The sequence below is a fragment of the Harpia harpyja genome, chromosome 2 (genome assembly GCF_026419915.1).
Source record: "Harpia harpyja isolate bHarHar1 chromosome 2, bHarHar1 primary haplotype, whole genome shotgun sequence".
NCBI lineage: Eukaryota > Metazoa > Chordata > Aves > Accipitriformes > Accipitridae > Harpia > Harpia harpyja.
In genome coordinates this window covers 72,794,568-72,817,843 of record NC_068941.1, presented here as the reverse complement: position 1 = coordinate 72,817,843, position 23,276 = coordinate 72,794,568, and the positions used below count along the sequence as shown (strand labels likewise).

Genomic DNA, 23,276 nt, shown 5'->3' with positions numbered 1-23,276 from the left:
TCAAAGAAGAGGCCCAGAACTCTGCACCATCAGCAAAATGATACTGACAGGCAAGATGTGAGGGCAGATGGTGAGAAGGGTCACAGTTGTCTTGGAGGAACACAGTTGACCGGGGTGACCCTGCTCTCTACAGGATTCTGGGGTTCTCTGACTCTGAAGGAGATAAATCTTCTTTCCTATCAGGAAACAATTATTGTTATTCTGAAATACTCCAAGTCTAGACCTTCAAGGATTTTTCTTATCTAATATGCAAGATTGCTGTCAAGGCTGGGGAGAGGTCTGGTAGGTGAGTTTATGTGATGGGAAGGACCAATCGTATTAGAAGGAAGTGGAACTGCTGAGCACAGAGCGTGGCTAGGTTCTTCAGCTTCAGCGCAGTTCATCAGTGTCTCTCCCAAATCCTGACCCTATGTACCAAATGCAGCTGGTTGGCAGATTGCCCATGATGTGCCAACCTCTGAAACTGCATCTAACACATGAGGCAATTAAGCAAAAAGGGGCTGCAGAGCTGTGCTGCAAACATATGAGATAGATACCAGCTAGGGTAGACAGGTGTTATGGGTTTAAACCACGACAACAGACAAAGTGTGAGGTGAGAACTAATGGTGAAAGTCTCACAGCTCAGCACATAAAACTTCACAGGTGTAAAGGACACTTCATTAAATGTCACTTGGTACCAGCCACTGTTGCAAGAGTCATACAATACAAAGCACTTGATTCCTAACCTGCCAGGTCAGGTCTCTTATCTAATCCTGTTCATAGCCATGTACTAAGCTGTTGGCAACCACAAGGGAAAAGGAGAATGTACTCTGTAAATACTCATTGCTAACATTAGTGCCTGCTTGCTGTTCTCTTCACATTTCTGGGGAGTAAAGGTAAAGCTCTGTTCAGTCAACAAATTTTACCTCACTCCTTCCTTAGGGAATACGAAGTCTAGTGTTCAAAGAGTTCTCCTAATGAGTTACTAATCATCTTAACACTTTCTTTAAAACTCTCAGCACTATATCCCTATATCCCTCCTATTTCTCTTCTAAGCCTCTAAAACTGCTTTAGTGCTTACAAAGCATTTGACTCAATACGATATTTGAAAGACCCCTCCTCCCCTGAATTTAGAAGAGTTGATCATTTGCTCTTTTATAGGCAGAGATAGGGATCACGGTCTCATACTCTACCTGTATTCTGTCCTTCAGCTTCTGGGAATACTTCTTCCTCTCATTTATCTTCTGGCTTTTCTCCTCTAGGTCTGCCTCCAGCTTCTTTACCTGCTGCAGCAAAAAACCCTCCTCAGCCTCTGAGCTCTTCCTTTGCTCCATTTCTCTTTGCTGACAATTCTTCTTTGCTTCTACCACAGATTGCTGCATAGCATTTTTCAAATCCTCTTTTTCTCTCTTATAAGAGGCTTGCAGTTTGCTTGTTTTCTGAGTATATTCTTCAGTTGCGCTCTGGTTCTCACTCTTCAGGTTTTCCATCTCATTTATTAGAGCTTGTCCTTCCACACTGTATTTTTCATCTAAAATTACTTTCTTATCTAAATTTGCTCTCCTAGATGCTTTGCATTCATTTAGCAGTCCATCAGACTCCCGATTTAAATTTAGAAGCTTGTTTTCAAAGACTGAATTGGTATCTACCCTGTCTGTAGATAGGACCGTCTGTGCTTGTTTTGCTTCTGTTCTCGGATCCCTCTCTTCTACCTGCTTCTTGCACAATGTTAACTCTGCCAAGGCTTCTTCCGTTAGTCTCTTGTGTTGTTCTACTGCAATTTCAAGGGCCTGAACACGTTTCCTCAGCAATTGTTCTTCTTCAACTCTGCTGTTACACTGTAGAATCGTTTCCCTTGTCTCAGCAAGAATGTGCTGAATTTCTTCTTCATGAGCTTCTCTCAGAGCCTGTATACTAGCCTCATGTTCATCATTCTTAGTGTTCAGGGCATATATCACCTATAGAATAAGAAAAATAATAGGAAATGTAAGTATCTGGTAAATGGTAGTCACGAATTCAGTTACTGTATTTATCAAGGTGTTAAATGCTAAAAGAGAATTACTGCTACAGTTTAATCTTTTTTTATTGTTGTTTCTTTGTGGTGGTGGTTTTTTCACTAGGAAAAGAAGGGACAATTATAAACTGCAAAACCTTATAGGGAAGGAGGACAATACCGTGAGAAACAGCTTTTATTTTTTTCACTTTTTGTCAGAAATTTCCTTTTTTATTCCTGGCAAGTTGTCACTTCATGCCCCTAGTTTGATCTCTGATACAAGGAATGAAATAGGGCACCTTCTCTAGCTAACTGACTCCGTATTTGTAGTCCAGTTCACCTAGCCTTCAGTGCAGGAGGACTACCTGCCATGTTGCCTTTAGCGTTAGCAAGTGCTGGGGACCAGTAGCAGCAGATCTGTAGAGTGAAACCTGAAGTCCTGACATCCAGTTCATGTGGACCAAAATCATTTTGTGATGTAAATGAAAGTAAAGTTTGTAAGGGGGATTAAATTTTGCACTCTTGACTCAAACTAAACCACCACTGAAGATGTACTTCTAGAAGCCATATACCTGGCAAGTTAACTTGGTCAGCATTTCAAGATAGGTATTACTCAACTGCAAGCACCTTCTGGCTTGATTCTGAGAAGTGTTCAGGCAATGAGGTTTTTTTCCTTGCTTCAGTAACAGCTGAAGTAACAGCTATAAGTCTCAGAAAGCAGGTTTTAGCAGATTGGAGTGAGCCTCTGATGACAATAAGCAATTTTTTCAAACAATTGATTTAAACCCTTTGATGTTTTATTCTCTTCTACAAAAGGCAGAATAATAATTCTCATGATTATAAAACAAATTATGACCCCAAGCAAGCTCCACCCATTACCCATGACAAACACCAAAGACCTCTCACAGAAGCTGTTTACAAGCACGCTACTATTGTTTTGAAAAGAAAATGCTATTAGAAGCCCTCAGTAGACTGAAATGAAGAGTCAGAGACAAAACTGGTAAATGTGTATGTTAAGCTTACAAGACAGTTATATATAATTGCAAAATATAGTAACTGCCTTGAAAAGATACATGCTTGTCTTTTCAGGCCCCCATTAGAACACATGGAGCCTAATCCAGTTTTTACTGGGCATAGTTACCTAACTCAAGGGGAACAACACATTAGGTATTAACATATGTGTAGAGGTTTTCCACTTGTTTGGTTGGTCGGGGTTTTTTTTAGAGAGAACTTATTGCTCTACCAAACTAGGTTTAGTATTTGTATGTAAGTTATGACAGATACTTTCAGTCTGGCCTGAGCCCATAGAGGTTAATCAAAAGATTCCTAGACAATGTTTGAGAAAATAATAGTCTTAAGTACATAAATAAATACAGAAGCAAGGTCACAACTAATTCTTTAATTATACTAGAATTTTGGCCTTGTAATCTTCAATATTTCCTCAGGGAAAGCCTCAATTGAGAGACAACAGGCATCTTGACCACAGTAAGGGTCACAAGTCTGTAGTCTGTGTTGTATAAGCCCTGAGGATGTCTCCAGAATTACTGAATTTGCTTAGCTAAGTCTAACCATTTTTGTTCTATCTGTATATGAATAACATATTAAATTTCAGTCATCCATAAATGAAAGCAAACACACAAATACATCCTGCATGTAGTCAACTTCCTCCCTGGGAGTAATGAATTAATTACAGAAATCTTAAAAAGTCACAAATGCAAAACATGGTCTGGATACATTTCTGGATAAATATGTGACAACAGAGAATAACAGCATCATATTCTAGAAGATGAGCAGACAAGATGTCATTGCCTACATTTAGATATGTATATTTTGGGGTGTCATGGTTTAGGCCCAGCCAGGAACTAAGTACCACGAAGCCGCTTGCTCACTCCTCCCCTCACCCTGGTGGGATGGGGAGGAGAGTCGGAAGAAAAAGGTAAAAAACTCGTGGGTTGAGATGAGGACAGTTTAATAGGACAACACAAAGAGAGAAGAAATAATAATAGTAATAATACTAATAAAAAAGTATACAAAGTGAGTGATGCACAATGCAATTGCTCACCACCTGGAACCAATGCCCAGCCCATTCCCGAGCCACGATCCCTCCTGCTCCCAGCCAGCTCCCCCAGTTTATATACTGAGCATGACATCCTATGGTATGAAATACTCCCTTGGCTAGTTTGGGTCAGCTATCCTGGCTGTGTCCCCTCCCAGCTTCTTGTGAAAATTAACTCTATCACAGCCAAACTCAGGGCATTGGGCCTTAGATTACATGCTGTTAATTCTTCTCCATTATTTTTAACCATTTTTCCTTTGAAACAGGAATAGTTACAGGATACCAAGCAGTTCCTTCTCCCCACTAACTAAAATAATTCTATAAACCTTTCTTAACTGTTCAGGAGACAGACTGCTGTGGAAGGTAGCAAAGCTGAACTACGTAGGCATGCGGACCACACTCGAACGAGACAAAATAGTGCGTGACAATAATGGGATAAAATTGTTAAGCTATAATAGCACAGGAATGTATATAAAATATAGAGGCTGTTAATATGTTTTGGAGGGCTTTTAAGGACTTTGTTTAGCTGCTTAAAAGTAGTCGTTCATGATAAAGCAGAACTCATAGCATGCTTAATGCTTTTGCTTAACATTGAGCTATTGGCAAAGCCCCAAAGCCACTTTGAGTCAGGAAAAGGAGACATAGTCACCAGCAGCCTAAAAAACAGGAAAAAGAACCCGCCTAGAGATGAGAAAAAGGACCCAATGAGAGAGAAGAAGATCCCAGACCCAAATATTACTATTGGACTAGACGGTGGTGTGAGGGGCAGGAACTTAGACTGTAAGGGTACAACTGCCCAGGGGTTTTAGTATTTGGGGTCCCTCTGTAGAGGCACCCAGCTTCAGATGTCCAAATTTTTGCACCATAGATAGAGTAAATAATGCTTTTTATTTTGAAGGCCTTGATTAGAGATTCTGCTTTGGGGAACCTAGGGTCAAGCCTGAGGGAAGAAGAAGCACCCGAGGGTGAGCGCGTCTGTGAGGAGTTGAAAGGGGCACCCATCGGCTCACTGGAGTCACCCGTTGTGAAGGGACTCCAGTCCTAGCAGTTAAAGTCTCAGATCGTGTGTGCGCGACTCCTTGATTGGTGTGTGGATGCTCGGGAGCGGCTTCTTCCTTAAGAAGACATAAAAACTACAAGGAGAAGGTTAATTTTGCCCACGGGTTTAGAATGACCAGCAATTAGTTTGGGCAATTCTTCAATTAGCTAGGTCAGATGTTGATGATTGCATTTCTGCGTTTCATTCCACCAGCAAAACATGAACATCCAGCCTTTGTGACTCCAAGACTTCCACTTGGTTATCTAGTAAATCAGCACTGCCTGTCTCGTATTATGTGTGTTAAGGCTGACAGTGGAATTTGGGTTGCTTGAAAGTGTGACTTCATCATAGAGATTTTGCAGATTCCACTGACCATTAGACCATCACCAACATCTTAAGTGAGTTACCTAAAAGAATGGAAGAAACTGGCCTCCCTGCTCTACTATGCCTACACTTCTGTTCAATAGTGGCTAGAACCACAATGAAGAATTTTGACTTGAAAATGCATGCCCTTAAATTTAATCTTCAAGCTTGAGTGCTGAAACTGATTCCTCTCTATCTTAACCTTCTTAAGAGATTTAATTTTTAGAGGGCTGCTGCTCTGTACTTTATGAAATTTAAGTCCCTCACACATGCTTTTCACTCCCTACCAAATATAGCTACTATATTCCCATTCCAGATACCTCATTTAAGAGACTGGAGTTATGCGAGATGAATCTGGGACTTTATGTGCTGGAAGAAAAAATACTGAAAAATTATTTCAGCATCTGTACTTTGTGGGTGTACATACTGCTGGCTAATGTGGTATAAACCTCTTTACAATTGTGTTGATAAACAGCTTTTTAAAGCAGCTCTAAAATGGATCAGTTTGGCAATACAGACAATTGCTTTCAAATTAAAAGAGCGCTAGATTACTCTTGAGTTACTAGCATAATACCAATGGCTACTGCCTCCTTAGAGTTCTCCAAAACTGAATGTATTGGGAAACATTGTACTGATTTTACAGCAACTGAGAGTTGTATGACAGGTTGGTAAAAACATTGTTACACACATACACTGGAACATTAACAGTGCAGTGAATGTGACTGCATCTTACTAGTCTTATTTTATCCTCCAAATGCTGTAAATCTAAATGGCATTTCCCTTCTCCTTTTCTTTATGGTGTTGTAAAATAACAAAAAAGAAAACATTCAACTGCACTTCATTAGTGAAGACATAGCTAAAGCATTCAAACCAAAAAAGACTCTTCTATCTTCCTACAGTGTTAAACAATATCTTGTAGGAACCTATCATAATGAAAACAATGGTTCTAGCAGGTTGCTTACTAGCTGAATTAAGTGAGACAGTTTGGTATGGAAGGTGAGTGACAACAATAAGAAGAATCAAAGGCAAAAGATCGTAAGTGTTCTTCATTCAGGCCCAAGCTAGTGGGCACAAAGCCCTCCTGACAGAGAAAGGGCTAAAAGAAAAAAAAAAGAAACACAAGAATGAGAAAAGGCCCGGGGACGGGGGGGATGCCAAACAGGGTAATCCTGGCAGCACCCTAAACAAAGCAGGGAAGGAGACAAGTTTCGAGTGCTCATTAGCTGGCTAGAGACTCACTGAGGCCAGGTGACTGCATCCTCTCCTTTTCACTAGTAGTCGTAGTATCTTATCTTCACGAGCTGGTGAATTTGTTTCTATGAATTCTGTCTTGTCTACTTCCCAAGCAGACCAGAGCAGAGTGGGGTATCTAAACATGTCAGCCTTGAAAGGGTCTCTTTTAAAGCAAAGGACAGAGAAATTAGTAAAAGTTCAGTTATTGAAATGGCTCTGTATCCCTTAGCCTCCCCTGTCACTGTAACTATACAGATTAGAAAATAAAAGCAACTCCCATAATTTATTAATTAATACTCTAATAAGTATCTTTTGTTCTTTCTAACACTGCATAAGGAAGAATGTCTTTTAATTAAGGTACAGGCCTAGGTTATGATTAGCTACAGTGCTGATCCAATTTTACACCTATGCTGATTTCAGCTGAATGATACCACCGTAACATATGATCAGGGACCTCATGAACTAAGTCTCTATCTCTCCTTGTGTCCTCTGTGGCTTCCTGAAAGCACAAGAATAATTTTATGCATCCAAATAGTTGCAGCAACTGTTGATAACATTACCCATTCATGTGTTCATATGAGAGAAGCCTTAAAAAATTGGCACTCCAAACATCCAGAAGTGTTTCAGAACCTAAAATTACAAAAATATCTTTAAAATCACAAGGAATTTTGTTTATTTTTTTAAGGCTTGTTTTTTTCAATTTGCCTTATGATTTTTTAGTCTTCCAGGTGAGCCTTCAGCACCTTGCAAAACCACAAGCTAAAGTAATTTATTACCCTCTGAAATGAAAGCTCAGCTCCAGCTGAAATAACTTTGTTTTCAAAAGCTGGAGTTGTGGGGAGAAATACTGAAAGTTTCTTTTGTGAGCTTTCAGATTACACAGACTACTACCCTCCCATACATTTGAAAAATGCTATACAGTACATTTCTTTTTATAAGAAATATATACAGTTCATGGATCATTTATCCAATCACTGTGACAGTGCATTAAAATGACCTTGAATCAACACAGACCAACACAGTGTTGACTGTCACTTACAAAACAATAAAAATACCTTATTTCAAGCCTTTCATTGTCAGCAAGTTACTAAAAATATTTTTCCAAAATTTCCCAACCCTCAAACTTCTATCTATCCATGCATAGCGGGCATTGATAACAAATTAACAAAGTCAGAGATGCAGAGTTCAGGGCCAACTTACATTCAATGGTGTTCATGAGCTCAAAGTCAGAGCTAAAAACAGAGCTCACAGTGCCAGCCTCTCACTGAAAACAGTATGTCTCCTTTTAGCTCTGGAAACTATAACCAGAAACTAATGAGCTTTGAGGATGCAAGTTCTATGAAAAGACACATGAGATGTCCCAGCATCACGCTGCAAACGCATGCAACTCACTTGACATAGCCTTAGCTCAAGTTCAGAAAGCTCCATCAGCTCTCACCCGTGTTGGCCACAACAACCCAGGCTGTTTTCCACAGCTGGCTTCAGAAGAGCTGCATTGCTTGTGTCCTGCACCAGAATGAATCCCAATTACTGTACTAAAAAAGGATTTTGCTTCAGGAGATTCTCTTCTAGTGCAGGGTCAATCTAAATTCTTTATCTGTTGCTCCCACCGTGTTACTAAAGTCTTTCAGATCCCGCGGGGTGGGCGGTGCACAGCACAGAGGTAGCCAATAGCTCTTAATGAAATCTGCTTGTGTTTAGGTGATCTGATGTCTCTTGGGCAGAAACTCACTATGCAATGTCTCACCCTCCTGAATGTCCCACAGTATCCATAGTATTTGTGGTTTTCCTTATCTAGAGATTCACACTAGAAGAGAGGAAGTTGATCTTAAATTTTTAAAATGTGAACATATTGACATATTGCCCTTTTTCCTACATATACCATGTATTACAGTCAGTCCAAAGATACACTGAGATACTAAAATGTATCAGGAAACTATAAGCATAAAATGTCTACAGGTTTCTAATCTCTTTTGGCATGTTTTTTGCCTCTTTCTGCCACTCCTTGTGTTTTTTTTCCACTTTTAGTTTAAATTTTATACAAGAAATCCCACAGGCACATTTATTCATTCCCTTTTACTTTTTTATTTTTCTGCCTAGTGCGGTGCAATACTGAACATAGAAAACCTTAGTTTAGTGGCTTGTGTATTGCACTTGATCTCTCAAGTGCAATCGACATAAAATTAGCCCTGGCCTAAATTTTATGAAAGAGACATCCAGCTGTCCCTCATTTTTATTTTATAGTTTCTAATAAGCTAAGCAGAATAACTGTCAGGCAACCTAAGAATTAGGAAAGAAAAACTATATTGCAAGAATGTTTCCGGAAGCCAAGCAGGTGCTAAAAAAGGCACCAATACCACATCCCAACAATTTCAGCAAAGCAAAAATATACTATAGAACCATAAAAGTTAATTCTACACAGAGACTCCTCTGCTGGGAAACTCACATGCAGTTTATTACCAAAATTTCTTCTGGAACTGTTCTATAAAATCTACTCAACTCTAATCCCTTCTCTTCACACTGGTCACAAATCCACCTGCTGTGACTCTGGTTATAAGCTGTGCCTCCTCAGCATCTCAAGAAATAGGTCTTCCTAGACAGTCATGGAAATATTAAAGATTCCTCCAGTTCTGACACGGAAATTTTGCAAGAAACTGGTTGTTCTGAAACACAGCTACCACAGCAAGAGGTCAGAGGAGGCCACTAGTAATTACTGCAAGGAAACAATGAGAAAAACCTTATGCATTTCATTCTCAGAAGGATGTTTCCTGCATACAAGGGATGGGATTCATCTCACCTAACACCATCCATTTCATCATTACACATCTAATCTTGGTTAGTCAATGGAGGAAGACAGGTGCCTCCAAAGGACAATGTTTCCTTTTCCAATAAAAGTGCCTAAATCAGGTGATAGAAGTGAAGTGAATTGCTTCAGGTGTTTGGTTGTTTTGTTATTGTTTCTTCTGCACACCCAACTTCCCAGCTCTTCCTTCTTCTATAGAGCTGAGGCAGAGTCACATACAGAGGGAAGAGACAAGTTTTAATTCTCAGAGGCTGGAACGGATTCATTTTCCTGTTTCTCTGTTCTCTGGGGTTTCTCTCCATCCTGCACTAATGTCTCACTTAATATTGTCTTCATTCCTGTATGCCCACTTAGTGTTCGTTTAGCAACACTTTACAAACCAAAACAGATATTTGGCATAGAGATATCATGCCTATCTGCTTTGATGCAGGGTTTTGGAAAAAGAAGCTTTTTTCCCCAAACTGAATGCAGTTTATTTTGTCTTCCATCTATATTCCTTTTTTCTTTCTATCTTGTTTAGGTAGTTATGATTCTCTTTGAGTTAGCATCACCCGTTAATTTTAATATGGTTTTTATTTTTACTTCCAGATAATTAATTAATATGTGAAATACTGCAAGCTCTAACCCAGAACTTTGTAGCATCTGCCTCCTTACAATATGATGTTATACACCTTTTGTTTACAGTTCCTGATTCATGTTGTATCTTATCTGCCGAAACTCTTTTCTACATAACTTTGAAATAATTTTGCAAAACTTAAATATCAAAAGCACTATTATTTTTTGTAGATTTTGTATGCAGTTAAAAACTAGAATAAATAGAATCAGTCAGCATGACATTTACATGAAATACATTTCTATTTCTTTGTTCTCCCTGAGGTGAATCAGATTCATCCTGAGCATATTTATCAGGTTAAGCTGTATTCAAATGCTGTCAGAGAGAATCACATTATTTTTCAGTAAAAGTTAAATTAGGTAAATTTCTGCCTATTAAAACCCACAGAACTACATGAAAACACTTTAAAAGATTATGCTTATTCGTTGATAAAGTAAATCAACACACACATGTGGACAAGCAGAAAGGTCAAATTGTTTGATTTCAGAGTCTTTTCTGTTCACCTTTTGTAATCTCTGTCTTGGTGAAATCCTTGCATAACTTCTTAAGATCTCAAATATCCCATAAATTTTTGGTTTTTACATTCTTGGATGAGTTCAAACCCATCTTATGAAGCTGTTTCAGATAGGTAACATGCAAGGAATAGGAGATTTGTTCCACACAAGCCACATTTACATCTACGCCCTCTGTCCATTTTAAGGTCATTGTAGTCCAGGTGAATTTTTAGTGCAGAAGTCAACAATTCTGTGTTAATAGAAGGAATAAAAAGGCCTTATTTCCATGTAATTCACTGATAATTTAGCTGTCTGGTTTTTGTTACATATCTAAAACTTACAGGAGAGCTTGATAGGTTTATACCCCAGAAGTTGGATCTCTATTATGCTTCAAAAATATGAACTAATGCACCTCATTAACCAGATCTAAATACAGTGGCGACAGAATTCATTTGACAAATTAACACTCAATTTTGTGCAAATGTCTTATTACATCCCAGATTTTTAAAGATCTTTAAGGAGTCTAAAATTGCAGACATATGTTCAGTGCTTTCAAAGGGTTGGTTTTTTTTTTTTTATGATTCTAGATATTTATCTGAAACTTTATTGTTCCAAAATATCTTTTAAAATCTTGTTATATAGATTATAATAAAGCAACATTATCCAATTTTACCATAAATGCAGTAAACAAACAAATTAATCAAGTAAATTCTCACTTGATTCCTGTTTTTCAAAGTACTTCCTTACTTTAAATACAGTAGAATTTGGAAATCTTGCAGATATAAACTGTAGAATCATTGATTTAATTACAGCCCAGGGTGAAATGGATTTTCCCAACCAAATACATCTTTTTGTGGAGACAAAGATTATAATTTATTTAAAACACAATGTTTATTGCAGATTTTGCCTTTGATTCAGATCTGTGATGAGCACAGATAAAATGAGGCCTGTTTCTTCCTAATCCAGACTAATGCATTATACAGACTGGATCAAATTCTTACTCTCCTGTAGTTTGCAGGTAAAATTCTGATAGAAGAATTTTTAAAGTTTAAAAAGATTTCTTTATATGTTCTACATACTTTGCTAATTAAGAAAAGAAACCATCAAAACCCTCAAGTATCCATGAATTAATAATACCAGTTTCTACTACCGCAGGCACCAAAATTTAAGTTCTTTGCTGCTGTAAGCAAATTCAATAGTGGGAATACATGTGAACATTTCACAGACCCTCTACGGCTACTATGTTAACAAAAGGGTTGTCGCTTTTTTCTTCCCAGTTTATTATGTATACACTTTTAAAAAAGAAAAGCACAGTATTCTAGGGGCTGTGGAGATTTCAGTTGCCTTGCAGTTTTCTTATTCTAATAATATGCAGTTCATACTCTTATTTCGTTATGACTAAATATATTCTCTACTCACAGAAAACAGTCAGTTTTCAGAATAGACATCATGAAGAGTCTCTAGAGCACTACTAGCAGCTATCCTACTGAAAACATGTATTAAAATTTTGAAAAATAAATTCATATCAAAAGTAATAGTTGAGTACAGGAGTTGCAGAACAACTTCACAAACGCAGTGGTAAAAAGACAGATAAAGTTCAGTGTAGATAAATGTGATATAATGTACTTTAAAGGAGCAAACCTGAATTTTCCATACACACTGACAGAATCTGAAATTGCTTAGGAAAGAAATCTTGGAGCTGTAAAATATACAATGAAGACAGCAGTCAAGACAGCTAGATAACAGGACTTCTAAGCAACAAATGCAGAACAAATCAAAAAACCTCTTTATATCGCAACCGTAAGTCTATGATTCACCCACATCTTTGTATACAGCATGCAGTTATGGTTCACCCCTCCCTCCCCCACTTAAGCAGAGTCTAACTGAACTGAAAAAAGGTATACTAAAAAGCTACAAGAATAATCAATCATGATAAAAGCTTCCATGCAAGAAGTAACACAATAAAGCATGACTCTTCAACTCTGAAAGAGACATGGCTAAGAACGGAACATGAGGTAACTTTGTTAGAGATTAAAATACTGGGATTTAGGTGTTCACTGGTGTGCCATTTGTGCAAACTCCCATTACAGGCCATCAACAGAGATCCAGTTAGTACAGCTGACGGAGACCTGAGAGCAATTCTGCTCACTGAGGTAGACACTGAGGTCCTGACTCCCCTACCTCATCTCAGAGATCTGGTGCCATTTAAGATGCCATAGACACCTGAAACATCCACACAGGAGTTGACAAATATGCCACAGGCTTTGCAGGGTAACTATGCTTTTCCGGAATTAGGCAGATAATGCTCAAATCCCAAATGACATTAGTTTTAGATAGTTCATGAAGCTGAGTTCAGTCCCTAATGGTTCGTCTACCAAATTACTCTCTAGGCTCTACTGATTACATTGGCAGCTTGGACATACAGTACACATGAAGAATGCTAAATTAAAGTATCCTAATCTCAAACTGAACCTCATCTGTGCCATCCCTACAGTCAAAAGTATAATGGAGAACGTAAATACCAAATGATAACTCATCACCTTTTTCAATATATGCACTACAAAACAGCTAGGTGGCAGGTTAAAATAAATAGAAGACAGTGTCGTGTCCCAAAGTTGGAGTGACTCAGGTTCATGGATTTCCTTTGTCAGAATTAAGGTGAAATGACACCAGGGGAGTTCAAACAACAATCAACATTTATTCAACCTAGCTAACCTTGCCCAAGTACACGTGAACTTATCAATATGAACCTCACAACATGTCATTAAGCTGCTGTTCGAAAAGACAAGGGAGGTGTAGAAAAAGAAATGGAAAAAGGAACATGAAACTGTATCAGAAGGAGAGCCCTCCCGTTGAGTCACGAGGTTCAGAGCAGACCCCCTTGCTTTCTGGACTCCTTCTCAAAGAGTAGCCCAGGGGCGGCTAGATCCACTCCCAGTCTCAGACTTGGTCAACAGTTTATGTTTAAAAGGATGAGGTGTAGGGACTGTGGAAAAGACAGACGGAAAAAAGGGGGAGAGAGAAAGGGGGAGAGAGAAAGGGGGAGAGAGAAAGGGGGAGAGAGAAAGGGGGAGAGAGAAAGGGGGAGAGAGAAAGGGGGAGAGAGAAAGGGGGAGAGAGAAAGGGGGAGAGAGAAAGGGGGAGAGAGAAAGGGGGAGAGAGAAAGGGGGAGAGAGAAAGGGGGAGAGAGAAAGGGGGAGAGAGAAAGGGGGAGAGAGAAAGGGGGAGAGAGAAAGGGGGAGAGAGAAAGGGGGAGAGAGAAAGGGGGAGAGAGAAAGGGGGAGAGAGAAAGGGGGAGAGAGAAAGGGGGAGAGAGAAAGGGGGAGAGAGAAAGGGGGAGAGAGAAAGGGGGAGAGAGAAAGGGGGAGAGAGAAAGGGGGAGAGAGAAAGGGGGAGAGAGAAAGGGGGAGAGAGAAAGGGGGAGAGAGAAAGGGGGAGAGAGAAAGGGGGAGAGAGAAAGGGGGAGAGAGAAAGGGGGAGAGAGGAAGGGGGGGGGAGAGAGAGAGAGAAAGGGGGAGAGAGAAGGGGGGGGGGGGAGAGAGAGAGAGAAAGGGAGAGGAAGGGGGGGGGGGAGAGAGAGAGAGAAGAAAAGGGTTTCACCAGTCCTGGGTCCAGCGTTGGTCCAGCCAGCGTAGAGATCCAGTTCCGGAGGGCGCGCGCTGAGAACTCGTTCTCCCTTCTTTTATAATGTGTTAGTCGATGGTCTTCGACATGCGTAGTTCATGTTCCCCGGGTTCTCTGGAATCGTTTGGTGAGCTTTGGGGGGGTTCATTGTGGAGTTGCCCCTTTTTCCCTGCTGGCATGACCACTTAAGATAGAAGCACAGTCCCATCCTCTGTGGGGCCTCCTCCTCCTCCAGGTGCATATGCTGTGCTCCTTCTCCTGGTCACTTAAGATAAGGAATTATTGCTCTGGAGAAGCTCGGTCCCACCCTCCGTGGGGCCCTCTCCTCCAGCCACGTTGTCCTGTTCACAAAACTCCAGCATTTTTACAGAGGCTGTTTTCTCCACCGAAGTTCTTTAATGAATGTTTGAGACATTGACTATAATTTGTCAGACCGTCACAAGTATATCATCTTATATTCAACCAAGTACAGAATTCCTGTCACACTGTTAACTGTTAGTCTGTAACACTAAAAGATCACATGGATTCAAGAAGTGATTGGACAAATTTATTGAAGAAAAATCCAGTCAGGGCTATTAAGTACTAAGATACTTTGTCAGTCTCTAGAAAACTCGCACAAATCACTGGAGGCAGGGAGAATATACAAGTGCACTAGAGGCATGCCATATTCCTGTAACTCTCTGGGCACCATTAGAGACAAGCTACTGGCTCAGATGGACCTCAGCATACAGTGTTTTTTAAAAGATATGTTTCTTTCAGTTTCTCTCCTCCCTTTCAAAGTAGTATCACAGGAGCCAGGAAAAGGGCTACATGATAATACACATCATAATGCTACACTATTACTCATGTACCTATGTAATTTTTACCTGAATTAGACTGAATATAGCCACTACTCACATTCCTGTTTCATGAAGACATTCTTATTAAGCATATGCATATTAAGCATATGCCGGACACTTCCTGAGATTGCATCAATGATCACAAAACCAAGAAAATTTAACCACCGCTTATTGACAGAAAAAGTGGAAACAGTCTGGGAAATTTAAATTGGTCTGAATAAACTGAGCAGGTCTCTGAGCAATCTGATCTAGTTGAAGATGTTCCTGCTCATTGCAGGGGGGTTGGACTAGATGACCTTTAAAGGTCCCTTCCAACCCAAACCATTCTATGATTCTATCATAAGGGCCTAGTCCAAATATTAATGCTTATGCTAATTTTTAATTATGCTTTAATTTTTAAGCATTAAAATTTAAAGCTTTAAGCCCCACAGGTCTCTGACAGCATCAGGTTTATATCGTGAATGACTGCACTGGATGACCAAGAGGCACTTGTCACTACTCCGACTGGACTATACTCACTGGCCGCACCCTGGCTGCATTCACACATCTGGGTGCACATGTGGGCAGGGAGCTATACTGTTCTCCAGTACACATTCCTTATCTTGAAAATCAGGGGACTAGGACTGTAAGGTGCATTGCCAAGTGCAATGTCCTATAGTTTTGAGACAATTCATTATTTTTATGAACATTTAAGCATTGTAAAAACATTTAAAAGTACCAGCTATAGTTCTTAGCAGCCCTGTTACCAAATTCTAGTAGTTTTCTCCTCGTGAATGAAAAAAGCAAAATATTCAACAGTAATCTCATATTTACATCTAAAGGTAGCTCTTATATAACTCTCTAAATGTCAGTGCATAGTCACAACCAAATGCTGTAGCTTGCAAAGACAATTAAAACAGAAGACTTCGCTGGTAGTAACCTGTTTTAAGTTAAAACTGTTTAAGTGCTTAAAGGCCAAGTCATACAAAGTTCTGAATGACAATTACATTAAAAAGGTACAATCTTACTTCAGATTAATTTCACTGAGTTCATTAACTTAAGAAAAAAATCCCTACTTGAAAAGTCAGTTTGTAGTTTCGTTATGAAATAAAGGCAGTACTTCCTCAGTAATAGGGGTATGTGTGTTCTGCTGCCTCGGAGCCCTTTGGAAGACAAGTGAATAAACATTAAGTAAAATGCTAAGTCTGAACCAGCACAGCCGAGCCTGAGCTGCGGTGCCCCACTGGGAGGCGGGATAAATTAACTCAGTCTTGGTACTGGACTAATACATTCACACACTTCCTGATGGCTTTAAGCACAAGCAAGAAAAACTTGCATGCTTATCTGTTCCTACTAAAAGCACAGGTTAAGTGGTCTTCAGCACCACATCAAGACAGCCTGTAGTGTACAGGCAGGAAAAACAGGAAGTGAATTGTTCCAGAGAGACAGCTACTGTGTGTAAGATCTGACTGTAGAGGTGGCAACAGAGATAGTTCTACCTCAGTGTAACAGCTGTTTTAATGAGTCATAAACACTCTTTCACCTAATGAAGTCGGGACTTCAGGGAAAAGATAACAGGACACTTTACGGAAAAAAATATTTCATATACCATACAAAATGCTGAAGTGCTCAAAAGCCTAAATACACAGCTTTAGAATACTTAAGTGAGAATGTCTTAAGCTGAGTTGGCATTGACTTCTAACTTGAGTATAATTTTCTCAATTGTAAAATATTGGCATCTACATACTGGTTAAAGAAAATGTTAGGAGAAAGGTACAGTTATAGTGTCACTGAAAAGGGTACTTTTATACATTATCCACGAATAAAAGAGAGAATATGAAAAAACTATAACCTTGCAATTTTCTTTTGTGCAATTAATGGATCACAAGATATTTTGTTATCTATTGCCTGTAATGTACGTAGTAATGAAACACAACATTTTGTATATAAGCATTAACTAGAGTTCCTTGAAAAAGTGACTTTAATTTAGTATATAGTTTCCATTATAAAATAGCTTTGAGCTGTCGATTACTAAGGCTGTCAGATTTTCTGCAAACTTGGTATAGTCAGTGACAAATTTGTGTGGTAAGAAGGTAATTCCAATACATAGATGTCATTCTTATACCTTGAATTAATTTCAATGACAATTTCTAGCCATCCAAATAATAAGATTCTGGCTTACTTCTTAATAGAAATAGTGGCTTTAATATTGCTTTTGACTAGTTGATCAATACGATTATATGACACTGCACATGGATTTTATGATCCAGGAGTTCCCTTTTAGTTCTGTAAGGAAAATATAGTGATGACAAGTTAGAGAAATCTTAGTCTGCACATTTTTGTCAGCCGGTAGGCAAAAATAATGCTAGCTTTGAAATCTTGATAGAAAATTGTAGATAAAAATCATGAAAGCAAAGACATCAAGTAAAGCACACGGGGATATTGATAGCTGACTTTGTTAGTCTTGTTAGTACATAATGTAAGCAGCTTTATAAAAAGATTCTTTCTCTTTGCCTACATGGAAACCAGTTTTTATATTCCTTGCCCAAAGGAAAAATATTGTTGCTCCAAAAGCATGATGCTAGTTTTTATGCTGTTCCATTTTGCTTCATTTCTGTAGAATACTGAATACCTCTCTAGAGAACTGAGATCAAAAAGCCTCAAGCACACAGGAGAGCTCTGGTAGCATAACAACTAACTGCACATCAGCTGAGCCACTCTAAGCATTGGTTACTGAGTACTGTTAACACATCACAGTAAATGAGGTCAATAAACTTAGCTTAAACTATGTGAAAAAGGCAACATATTTCAACTAGAGACATGAGTAGACAACAGGAATGCTCTGTCACAGTTGCTCAGCTGATAGGTGCTTCTAGAGTAAGCCATTAGAATTTGATAATATTTCATTCCTAAACCTATCAGCCATTTTTTTAAATGGCAGATAAACCAGGAAAGGTTAAAAGATCTAATATACAGCCATGCTGCAAAACACTGGAGTGGCATAAACAGTCTATGACCTCACACACGTACCAGGCCACTTGCTAATTCTGTAAATTTCCACACGTAGAGCGAAGCTAATAGAACAAAATACGAGCATGTATCTCATACGCTTCTGTTCAAAACTCAGACATCCTTCCTTAAATAACTAATGAAAGTGGGTTTTGCTTATCTGGCTAATTTTCCACTGAAGCTTTATTTAATAATGTTCGTATCTTATGCCCTACTGACTGAGCTGAGGGGCAATAAACCTCATGGTGACTGGTGGTGATAAGGAGCCAGAGTCTGTAAAATTTTCAACTGCTCCACATAGAGTCATTAAAGAACATCCACCTATGCTGCTGCTTCTAGAAGAGGAACACACTTGCTCCCCTTTGACACTTCTTTCCCCTGAAGGAAAAAAAGGTTCTTAATTGTGTTTTACCAGCAATTAACTTTTCCCTGCATTGGCACTCTCTTTCTCTATTAAGACTCACAGTATCCAACATATGCATACACAAAATTCTTGCCAGACTGCTTGATTTTTTGACTAACAATCTACTTGACCAGAAATACTGCAATTTAAAACGTGCTTCTTACAACAAGGCTCCCAAATTCCCAATATAGAGTCAGATGAACCCCTAGGGAAAACGAGTTTGAGGGTAACTATCTGCTATCATTAAAAACATTCCTCCATTGGTATCCAGGAATTTGTCTCTTAAGAAGGACACAGAACCATTTTGTAGCTTAGGTAGCTCTCTGATCACCAGGTAATGTCACCATCCTAGTTATTTGTATTTGGCTTGGTTCCAGAACAGCAGGTTTGGTTTGAGCCCCACTGGCAGAGAGGTCTGAAAAGAAGCCTAAATAACATGGATATCTGCAGTGTATCTAGCTCTTGCCAGCCCTGCCTGCACTGCCTTTTCAATGAAAGCTGATCCACTCTCCTCAATACTCCTCTTCAATAGTTCATTTGTATTTTTCACCCTATCTCAAGTAAAAAGGACTGTCCTGAGAATTGATTAGCACACGAAAATCCTGTAATAGCCAATCGATGTTTGAAATCTGTAGTTTGAGGCAGCAGGGACTGAGACCCAAAGTGTCTTGTAAAAGTCACCATGCATTTTAAACTCCATGTTATTGCTAAACAGATCAGAAATACTAAGAACTGGCAAGCACAAAACAGCATGCCAAGGGTCCAATGTCCAATGGAGAAGTCTAAACTTAATTACTGGTACAAAGTCATGCGTGCTGCTACAATCATAAGAATACACCAATCTCAAGTTCCTATTAATTTCAATGCACTGGTGTTGCAGAAAGGTACCTACCAACTAAATGTGTGATTCATGTATGTGAATGACAGCTACACATGGACATTCCCATTTGCAAGCAGAATGTTTCTGTTTTAATTTCTATAAGTTCATAAATCAAAGCATAGCTTATCTGGAAATAGCTGCAATGTTATCTGATTTTAAGGTCAAAATTCAGAAGGCCTAGGCAGCTCTCATCCAAACTCACTCATCTTACCAGGGCCTTTAAACTTTTTACCTGCATCCACAGGAACAAAAAATTTCAGTTTGTACTTTTTAATATACCCTTTTTTTTTTTTTAACCTATATATTTTTCAGACAAAACCTGGTTGTCCCACATATTAATTTAGCACTATGAGCAGAGGCTTTAAAAGCAAAACCTAAACTGTACAATTAATAATAAAACCCTGCCATATTTTCACTGATGTACTTCAAATGTGGGCAGACACATGTCTAATGGTAAACAAGGATCTGTGGCCACTTCTACCTTGAAATGCAAAGGCCACCTTACTTTTGCAGAAAGAGGAGGAAGAGCAGAACAGGGAGCCTGCCTGAGCTTACAAGTATGCTCATTGGTTTTGCTCATTGTGATAGCTTGACGTAGAAGAACAATGTACGTACTACACGCCAACAGTGGAAAAGTCAATCTTTGTGAGAAGGGCCAGGCATCTAAAAATACTGATAAATGGACTACAAAAAGCAGTAGCTTGCTGCCCAAAGTAAACAAAATGTTTCTAAAGGTTTCTATTTTTGCTGCTACAGCCAAAAAAGTGCAGAACAGAAAAATGCATGACTAAAGGTATGAAAACTTACTATATTCTACCTCTCCAAAAGCAGAAATAGCAGGGCAGTAGAATGGGAGGAGCTTTCAGGATCTCTGTGTCCTGTTTACCTGTGGGGATTCCCTGTACCAACCCATGTCTTACAATGTAATCAGCACTTCATGCAATGATGGAAACTTGATCACCTCACCAAGTTTGGTTCTGCTGTTGATGCCTTTGCATACCCCTCCTTCGCATTTGAGAGTAGGAGGCAGCCACTACTGACTATGTACCAAAGAAACAGAATGTAAATCAAGCTCTGCATCCTACACCTAATGTAAACATTTTATATTCATTTCTCCCGGCACAATGGGGAGTGGATAAGTACTTAGATCACTACCTCCCCATCAATGAAAATCTAACATCGCTGGGACAAGAATTTGCAGCTGTGTAACAACAGACAGTACTGCATACTAGGTTAGAAATGGAAAAGGAAAGCAGTACAGGCAATTTAAAGTTAGGAGTAATTTTATTATAATTATCCTGACTGTAATATAGCCAAGAAAACAGTGATTCAAAAAGGAGCTCTCAAAGTTCCTAGGCCAAAAATTATTATAACAAATTTTCCGTATAGCCATTTTTCAGCTAATCTGGTCTCGGATTTTGCTTCTGTTTGATATTGGTACAGCATTAGTCTACCAAGAATTTAGAAGTGAAAGCTTATGATTAAAATTCCAATTCTACCACGAGTTCTCTATAAATGTAGTGTTATTGCAGAGAAAATTGGTTCTTAAAGGCCACATTCCAAAACAGAATTATTTGCTTTTCAGAAGTACTTTTTTGAGCTTCAGGTATAAATCATCTTTATTTCAGACGACTGAAAAGTATCCACAGGGGAAATTCTATTAAAAGTAAAGAAATCACCCCACCCACATTTTAACAGGAGAAATTTAGCAAAAGCATCTGAAAAAAAACACTGCAATAAAATTTTGCCATGATCCTTCGCATTGGGGTAATTCCCCCCCGCCCCCTTCTGCTGCTAAAATAGCAGAACTTTCTTCCCCAACCCAAAGACAAGCTTTATAAAGTTTATAAAGTAATATAAGAGTTTTCAGAAAGGAATGTGATATTTTTTCCTCAAAATTTAGTTGAGATTAGAGAAACTTTAAAAAGAATCACTTTATATAAAAAGGAAAGCACAAAAATCTCTACAGAAAACGAGTTTAGCTTGAGAGTTGAAAATTTTGAACAAGTGCTTCTTTGCACAGATCTCATCACTATGCTCTAAGTCTGCTGTTGAGAAATGGATCGCCCAGAAAGAGGGAGCTGGTCATTCCTCAACTCTTGATACTGTGAAGTATAAGCTATCAATTAATAGATCTCCAGCTATTGCTTTTCTATTAGAAAAGGTAATACTGTGATTTTTTTGAGTGATACTTATGGACAAATTTTACTTAGTGTGCAAAATTGATCAAAGATAGCAAGTGAGTACCAGGCAGAAAACAAGGGAACAACTCAGGACATCTTAATCTAATTTACAGTCATCCTTCATGTATACTTCACTGTGATTGAGGAATCAGGAATGTTATCAATAAACAGAAAGTGCTTCTCTCTAAGAATTTTTTTTACAGACTTCATTGCTCAAACATCTATGTTCAAAATCAAAAAAATGTGATGTTTATGTGGATAGTTTTCTTTCAATTACTACAGAATGAAAATGTACGTTGAAGAGTAATGTGTGCATTCATGGGCAAAAAGTAAGGATCAGATTGTTGACAAATACTGTTACACAAACATACAATCAAAAGCACCGGTAAAGAAAGTACCGGTAGAGTACAGTAAGATAATATAGCAAGTATGTGTGTAAATATAGGCAGCACCTGTGTATGTATTCATATATGATATACATTATCACATAGTCATCATTAGATGAGAATGGGAATGTAACTAGTAAGCCATTCTAACTTGAACATCTTAATGATTTCCTATTTGACCTGTATTTTGTCAGTCGTTTTTATTGCTAAAATGTCTTTACCAATTGCAGTGAGGTTACAGAACATGTAAAAGCTGGATTAGTAAACAAGGGTAGGAAATAGGTTTTTCTCACTGACAAAGGTACAGCATAAAAATAGGTTAAAAGATAACTGCCACTCTTACAGATTTTCTCTTATTTCTTAACATGGTGTGGAAAATGTTCAAAATATTTTGTAGTGTAGCTCAGTATTGACTAAAAGTTTTACTACAATATACTACGTAATTTAGTCCTGCCTCTTTTCCAACTCCTGCTTTTCACGAATGTCATCTAAAGTACCTCGACTGAGGCACATCAAGAACAATTAAGTACAAGACAACAAGTAATACTGTACTTTAGTACCACAGTTCGGCTGCAGCTTTGCAATAATATTACTCGAGAACCTATAAAACGCAAATTAATTGCCGTCTTCGTAATTGAGGAAAAAAGCGGATACCGCCAATCCCTCCGAGCAGCACAACGACAAACCCGGTCTTCGCAGAGCTTGAGCTCTTCTCGCTATTGTTCCACGCTAATTAGAGCGGTTAACTGCGAGGCGCCGATCGTCAGCCACAAAGGCAACCCGCTAAGGTTGGTCTGTAGCACCCGCGGGGGAACTGTTTGAAAGGAAGTTTGCGCACACCGATGTTTTCAGCAACCGCCTTGTAGGAGAGGACCGGTTTTCCTTCCCTCCTTCAGTCAGGGGCCATCAGAGGAGGCAGCTCTGAGCCAGCCCCGCCGCCCCCGGCCAGGGCAGCCTCACCTCCCCGGGAAGGCTGCAACAGCGAGACTTACCTTAGTGAGCTGGGCAATCTTCTTGCACATTTTCATGTGCATTTCCTGATTGCATCCCTCTGCCGAGCTGCTGCGAGCGGCTTTAGATCCATTGCAAGTCCCAGGCTGATGAATCTTGTTTATGCCAGAGGCCATTAGCCTTGAAATATTTTAATCAAGTCTGTGTACGCTCCAGGTAGTGCGATCCTGTTCCTGCTGCTGGCCTCCCCCGGCGCGCTGCACGCGTTCAAACCCCCATAGCGCCGGAGGAACTTCAGCCCCTGCCAGGGCAAGCTCCGGCCGCCGCCGCTCTCCCTTCTGTGCAGATGTCCCAATCCTTCAGCAGAACACCCAGGCGAGGAGGCAGAGAACAGCATGTGCAAGCATCCTGATTGGGATTTTTTTTTTTTCCCCTCCCCTTCTCTTCAA

At 39.3% G+C, this 23,276-nt stretch overlaps 1 protein-coding gene across 2 annotated transcripts in view; it reads right to left on the bottom strand.

The window, feature by feature from the left end:
* The window catches only part of FAM184B (family with sequence similarity 184 member B), a 49,835-nt gene extending 26,559 nt beyond the window's left edge, over nucleotides 1–23,276 (bottom strand). The window contains exons 1-2 of one of the 2 annotated variants that reach the window (XM_052780394.1): nucleotides 22,869–23,276; nucleotides 1,173–1,937 (exon numbers count right to left, since the gene is read on the bottom strand). In XM_052780394.1, coding sequence (XP_052636354.1) covers nucleotides 1,173–1,937; nucleotides 22,869–23,003 — 900 coding nt within the window. In that variant the 5' untranslated portion in view covers nucleotides 23,004–23,276. The remainder of the gene's footprint in view (nucleotides 1–1,172; nucleotides 1,938–22,868) is intronic. The other variant, XM_052780395.1, reaches the window with a different exon arrangement.